Genomic DNA, 7,310 nt, shown 5'->3' with positions numbered 1-7,310 from the left:
TTTCTCTAGCCTCAATAACCCAGCACCATAATTCCAATTACCGATTGTTACTTTGTCAAATTAAATAATGTTTTTGAGATTTATTATTGAATTTCTAATTATAACCTGAAATGAAAATCTTATTCATGCATTTAAAATTTTTCAAATTCATCTTTCGTGCAAACACAAGTTAAGAAAAAAATAATAGAGAATGCATGTCACGCCCCGATCCTCGAGTACACACCCATCCCTTAGCTTGGTCGATTAATAGCGACGTCCCAGGACGCATCGCCGACCTATTCATTTAATATACGCATGCGGAAGAATATAAAATCCCCAGACAATAAAGCAATGGGATAGAATAGTAGGATTCCAAATTTCGACTTTAAAAGCATCCACACTTATATGCATTGCCCAACATAGTGTAAATATATACAAGTCGAATTGTTAAGTCAAGTTTAAACCACAAGTTTATATAACAGAGTCTACAAAATGGAATCGACTTCTAACAAAAGAGAATTGCCCTATGACTAGTTAGTCCAATAGGATCATCAATTCTTCAGGCTTCTCCTTCCACACTTCGAGCCTCCAGTCCTTCACCAATGTCGTCTAAGGACCTGAAAATGGTTATTCAATAACTAGTGAGACAACATCTTAGCAAGTTCTACTCCCTAAGACCCGATTAATAAACCAATACACTATGGGCTGCTTAAGCACACATGAGTGAGAGGGCTTACCTTGGCCTCAGATTCCACCTACAAATTAGTACAGTTCAAACAGGCACCTAATCAAACGGCACCAATCAAAACATCAGTCAATCGACCTAGTCAATTTACATTTCAAACATACCATTCTTAGTCATTTCAATCAATATTGTCCATTCTTTAAAATAACCTATCAGGTTACCAAGCTAGTATTATACAATTCATTCTTCGAAATGACATAATAAGTTACCAAGCATATTCATCATAACGTACATTCTGTAAAATGACATGTTGAGTCACCAAGCCGTTATGTCATGTCGTCCATTCTACAAAATGACCTATAGGGTAATCGAGCCGACATTAAATACCGTCCATTCTTCAAAATGACATATAGAGTCACCGAGCCGGTATTGCATACCGTCCATTCTACAAAATGACATAAAGAGTCGCCGAGTATATTCATCATAACGTACATTTTACAAAATGACATGTTGAGTCACCAAGCTGTTATGGCATGTCGTCCATTCTAGGGGTGAGCATCGGTCCAGGGTCAACCCTGGACTAACCTTGGACTGGCTCAATCCTACCAGTTCTGGTCCGGTTCTTAGGGAGATTGGGTTGGTCCTTGATCCTGGAAATTCCTAGACCAGCACTGTGTGGGTCGGTCTTCGGTCCTAAGAGTTCCGAGTCAATCTAACCTGAACCAATCCTAACTATATATAAATATTTTGGTAAGGTAAACCTTGACTATATATATAATTTTTTTATATATAATTTTTTTTAAAATAAACGGCATTAACAACATTAAACGGCTCTTTAGTGAAGAGTTTAAGTAATTTTACATTGTTCTTTAATACCTTAGATTTTTCATGTCTTTTATAATGTCAATAGTCATAATTTACGAATGAGGAAAATATTTTTGTGAGAAATCCTCACGGCATCCAAAAAGACACCTTATGACATCCTTCTCTAGTATCCGTTCTGTTCTATCTTATTTGTCCTCTTAGTCTTCAATTTTTCAAAATCGAAAAAAACAATTTCTCCACTCACCACTCGACACTCACCTCGCATGCTTTGGGTCACTGGTGTTGCTCGTTGCTCGATGCTCGCTTGGCTTGTTTCTCCCCGCTCGACATTCGATGCTTATTCTGTTCGATGCTCACCCCACTTGACCCTCATTGCTTGCCTTTCTTAACTGACCTCGCTCATCATCGAACCCATTGGGTTGGTACGATCCCCGGTTGCCCTTTTAAGGAGTACAAAAAATAAAATAAAAAATTATTAGTTGATCCTGGGTTGATCTTGAAACTGGACTGAATCCATTGGGTCAGTTCAGTCCTCAATTGCCTTTTTAAGAAGTACAAAAAATGAAATAAAAAATTATCGATTGATCTCGGGTTGACCCTGGATTTGGACCGAACCCATTAGGTCAGTCCGGTCCTCGGTCCCAAGCTCAATAGGATTGGTCCTTGGTCCCAAAAATTGAGAACTAGTACTGTATGGGTTGGTCCTAGGGTTAGGGGGTGGTGGACCAACCCAACCCGGACCATTCTCACTCCTAGTCCATTCTACAAAATGACCTATAGGGTCACCGAGCCGACATCAAATACCGTCCATTCTTCAAAATGACATATAGAGTCACTAAGCTGATATTGCATACATGATACTTCGAACTTACAATCAATTTGTCATTTTATTCATTTTTTTATAAAAGTACACGTGCATAGGCACACGGTTGGCCTTAGCCAAAAAATTATAATTTCCTTTCCACAAATCCCACCATCATCTGTAGTCCACCAAAACATTTTTGGTGCTATCAACCGACACCCGGTTATTTTCCAATTATTTATCCAAATTAATTAATTCATGAAAATAATCTTATAATCACAAATAATTAATTTCAGCAAAAAATAAAACTCAAATTAAATAAACGGACTACACCACGATAATCAGCATAAAATTCCGGTCGGCAACCATCCCGGTTTAATTTCCAAAAAATAATTAATTAATTAATTAATTTCGAAAATTATTAATAAATACAATAAATCACATTTAGGCCTGTAATGCCTAATTGGAAACCGATACGAACCCAAAAAATTACCGAGTCTCGTTCCATAAATACTAGGACTTGTCTACTTGCTAATTACACTAACCATTCTCCTAACATGCATAGGTAAATCCCTAATTTAATTACTCTAATCTAATCTATCAACATAATTTTACTTAATTAAATCTAATCAACTCCTAAGAATCATTAGCAAACTGAGAAGGGATTAGTAAGATAAACTCACCTGATTAAAGATCTGCCCGGATCAAAATGACGAAGCACGCGACGAGGGCCAATAAACCTCAAAGCAGAACCGCCAAGCAGGGCCAAACCGAGGCCGAAATCGGCCTACAGGCTCGCTGTTTGAGCTGGGTTTTCTGCTCCCAAGCTTCTGACCTTGCTGAATCGATTCTGCAGGGATGAATCGAGCGGCTGAATGGACACGGTTTGACTGGATTCGGTGGCCGCGGTGATGGAACGACCCGGAACCGGACTGAGTTGCAGCTGCGGGGGCTCGCGGGACGTGAGGTCTCTCGGAGGAATCCTTTCCGTCGCTGCTGGAGTCAACCACGAGAAGAAGTTACTGATTTGCTGACCAAATGAAATACGTGGGTGAGCTACAGGGAAGAAAATTCAGTTTCGGTGGGGATGAGGCATGGGTGAGTGCGGCATGGCAGAGAAGAAGAGGAATCATGGGGCAGCTTCCGTGGGTTTGCTTCGGTCCAAGAAAAAGAATCAAAGAAAGCAGAAGGCGTGAGGGGAAAGGTTCGGCTGCCATGGCGTGCGAAGGAATTAAAAAAAAGAAAGAGATAAGGGTGAAATAAAAAGTCGAAGAAAGCAAAATGAAGACCCAATTCCTCAGGTGACGTCGGCTAGGGAGGGGGGCATTCGGCCAAGGAAAAGAAAAGAAGAAAAAATAAAAAAGAGAAATCAAAGGAAAATCCTATAGTCAAAAAATCCTTGTCACACTTGCATTTGTTTAGTCCAATTTGATCCCCAAAAATTCCCGTGCTAGAGCACTTGATCCTCACTTGCTTTATTGCACCAAATTTCTCCCAAACAACAAGTCTCGGGCAATAAAAACGGTTATTTATTTCAATTCCGAATTCTAATTCATTTTCTTTTCGGAGTCCGATTTTCTGAACAAACAAATCCGGTTGAGGTCCAATTTGAATTAAAAAAAGCCCAAACAACTTCCATCAACCGATTCACTTACACCAGATGCCAAAAGTCTCTTCAAATTAGCCAATCCGAATTTCCACTCATTTTCCGAATTGTCCGCAACGATTTTCTGTAAAAATCCCGAACTCACAGGAATTTCCTCAAAATATGAATCGACGTTCCTAGAATGACTCATGACATGAAAAAACTTTAAATTTCCAAAATCGAATTCAAATTCACGATTATTTTCAATCAAATGCGCTTTTAGTGTGACCTTACCTACCAGGTAGCTTTTAGAAATTTTTAGTGCAATTGACCCGTGGTCGATTTTCTTCGAGCCACACATACCCCTTCGACACATTAGCGACTCTCGGTTGTCGTGAAAACCTTAAGGTTTCAAATACAGACACAGGGCGCCAAAACGACAAAAAAATCAGTTTAGTGCCGATCGACGAGAATTTTGTAATTTAGTGGAATCACCCATGTTTAGTTACACATCTCAGTCGAACCGACCTATTTCTGATCGCTGATCAATTTGTATATGTGCCGTGATGACCTTTGCAGATTAGCACGGTCGAGCAATCGATTCCTGATCGAATTCTCAAGTCTATTGCATTTAAAATCCCTTAATGGCTTCACCAGATAGGTCAGTTATTTCATGAGTGGCCATCTCAGAGGAAAACACTATAGTCACGTTGATGAAATGCCCGACTTATTTCAACGAAATCAGAACTGAAAATCAGGATGTCACAGTGCAAACACAAGTTAAGAAAAAAAAATAGAGAATGCATCAAGCTTGACTACTTGAGATTGATCTTTCAGCAGTTGGTTAATTATAAGTGACTTAGACGCGAAACCAATTTAGCATAAACCGCCAAAAGAAACAGTCAAAAGTAGGGGAGAAAACTATTACCAAAGAGACGACAATTTTTGTGGAAAGAGAGAAAAGAGTTTCGAGATAAGTCACCTTCTAAGGCGTCCAATGATCATGTAAAGAATCGATGGAGTCGCTATTTGTCCTCAATATTCCTATCGCTAAAATTGAAATAAAAAGGAAAGAAAAACAATAATAAGAAGAAGACGAAGTCATCATCAATGGTACAATAATTAACGTTGTCCAATATCTGTCCTCAATATTTCAAGAAAATATTATTATTTTCAAGAGGAAATATAAAAATGAAAATTATCACATTATCATCAATCAATTTGACGGGCACTCTTTTAGTCATGGTCGCCCATTTTGAACATTCGACTTTTCCACATGGACAGATTTTTCCACATGATCTCCATATAAATACCCCCTTGGCTATTGCCTATCTCTTCATCAATCAACTAAGGCCTTCCTTTGCCAACCTTTAAGGTCTCCCCAATATGAGTTCCCGTATGAGTGTTCCTCTCCATATCATTTTCCTCGTCGCACTAGCCCTGGCGCTGATCCCTCTGTCCATCGCCCAGGACTCTCCCCAAGACTACGTCGCCGCCCACAACGCGGCCCGCTCTCAGGTCGGTGTCGGCCGAATCACTTGGGACGAGCGGGTTGCTGGCTATGCCAGGGATTATGCTAAAAAGCACGCCAGGGATTGCACACGGCTGGTTCACTCAGGCGGACCCTATGGGGAGAATCTCGCGTGGGCTTCCCCTGATCTCACCGGCACGAGAGCGGTGAACATGTGGGTTGGGGAGAAGCCGTACTACAACTACAATTCCAACTCGTGCGCGTCAGGAAAGGTCTGCGGACATTACACTCAAGTGGTGTGGCGCAACTCGGTTCGGCTTGGATGCGCGAAGGCCAAGTGTGCAACGGGCGGTACTTTGGTCACTTGTAACTATGATCCTCCCGGCAACTATGTAGGTCAGAAGCCTTATTGAAAAAGAACTTGTATCTTGGATGATGAACAATCATGTCAAAATAATGCCCTATTAGGATGAGGCAAGAGCTTTATACGCATCAAAATTCAATAAAGTCATGTGAATGATGAAGGCAAATCTATTTGCCGATTAAGTTTTTCTCTTTCAATAATTATTTCTCTCTCAATTTTCTATTTTTTAAGTGAAGGAATTTCGATCCTTGATCAAATCTCCTCAGCTTTCTTCTCTCAAGCACATCACGATCCTTTGAAGCCCTTAACACTGCGAAAGAGAAGCTGCGTATTATCTCTATGGCGCATTTCGCTCTCAAGTTCATTTCATTAGCTCTTTCAATTAATTTTGGTACATAGCAATGGCCATCTCAACCATATAAGGATACATTCCATTCGCTAAGCTTATAAGATTTATATTTGATAGAATTGATGATACATCCACGATAAAAAGATTAAAATGAGAATAATGTTGGAATTGGTGGTATATTCGTCAATATTTACTATAAATTGATGAATTGGACTCCTTTAGTTGACCGAGTAAGTGATATTATCCCTAATTAATCAACTAGGTCTCAATAGCGCTAGTCAAACTTGACTAACTTTGCGTTCGATATCAGTCCTTTTTATCCATGGCAGCCCATTATAGTACTTTGAAAGGTCATAGACTCATAGCTAGAATATTCTTTCCCGCAAGGATCTGGATGCTTGGATAACGACCTGAAAGATATATTCATTTTGTCTCAAATTACGTTGTTCAAAAAAAAAAAAAAATAGACACACGATCACACCACAATTTGAGTTTAATGAATTCCAATTATGAGTTTATTGCTCGCAGGTCAATCGTGGGAATCGAGACGACATTGTTATACATGACTAGGAGGATGAAATGACTAATGCAAAGCTCTAGAAATCTTAAATGTTAGGACCACACGACACAAACTTGATATCTACATTTGGGGAAATTGCCAAGAAAGAGCTCAAATCCAAGCTTATGAATGAATCTCAACTTGGATATATTAATATGATTCACCACATAGCATATTCTTAATGTGAGACTTTTTATGCCTAACACCCCCATGCGTGCACTTCATTAAATCTCCTTCACACGTTTGAACCTCCTATGCGAGATCCATTGTCTCTTTTAATCCAGGTTTTCCTTCCTCGCCAACGTTATCTCAACTCGAATGTCCACCTTGAACCCACCAATTTTGGCAGATGTTGGAGCTGAATTACACCATATGCCTTCAGACTTCACCCCAATCGTCTTGACCCAATCAAGTTTAGCAGGAAGCCAAGGTACACTATCATGGCTTTATGACGGTAGTGATGTTTTTATAATCATTTTCCCCAATCATTTATTCGATCATAACGCTTTTATAATCAAAGGTAAGAGTGCACAGAGGCCTAGATATAGACGGCATTACACCTTTAGAAAGAAGGCAACGATCCATATATAAGGAAAGTAAACTACATATGATAATCCATTAATATTCTATTTCAACTTGGAAACTCCTAGCTAGCGTCTCCAGTACACATAGACCATATGTCACCAATGCA

The 7,310-nt window shown here is 39.6% G+C and overlaps 1 protein-coding gene and 1 long non-coding RNA gene across 2 annotated transcripts; one reads left to right on the top strand and one right to left on the bottom strand.

Annotated features, from left to right (window-relative positions):
• Positions 1-356: 356 nt before the first annotated feature.
• LOC108957034 lies at positions 357-3,560 on the bottom strand. The gene is made up of 2 exons (XR_005551935.1): positions 2,975-3,560; positions 357-1,929 (listed from the first exon to the last, which is right to left on the bottom strand). It is a non-coding gene; the product is annotated as an uncharacterized LOC108957034 (long non-coding RNA).
• A 1,674-nt stretch (positions 3,561-5,234) lies between these two features.
• Positions 5,235-5,911, top strand: LOC104453031 (pathogenesis-related protein 1). The gene has a single exon (XM_010067534.3). It carries the CDS (start codon positions 5,263-5,265, stop codon positions 5,758-5,760), a length of 498 nt encoding a protein of 165 aa, XP_010065836.1. The 5' UTR covers positions 5,235-5,262; the 3' UTR covers positions 5,761-5,911.
• The last annotated feature ends 1,399 nt before the right edge of the window (positions 5,912-7,310 follow it).

This window comes from Eucalyptus grandis, chromosome 6 (genome assembly GCF_016545825.1).
Source record: "Eucalyptus grandis isolate ANBG69807.140 chromosome 6, ASM1654582v1, whole genome shotgun sequence".
NCBI classification, from domain to species: Eukaryota; Viridiplantae; Streptophyta; class Magnoliopsida; order Myrtales; family Myrtaceae; genus Eucalyptus; species Eucalyptus grandis.
Note: the sequence above shows the minus strand (reverse complement) of the source record. Positions and strands in the feature narration are given on the sequence as shown.

What these genes read in the sequence shown, in the direction of transcription:
- LOC104453031 (XM_010067534.3), top strand. Translation starts at nt 5,263, where the DNA reads ATGAGTTCCCGTATGAGTGTTCCTCTCCATATCATTTTCCTCGTCGCA.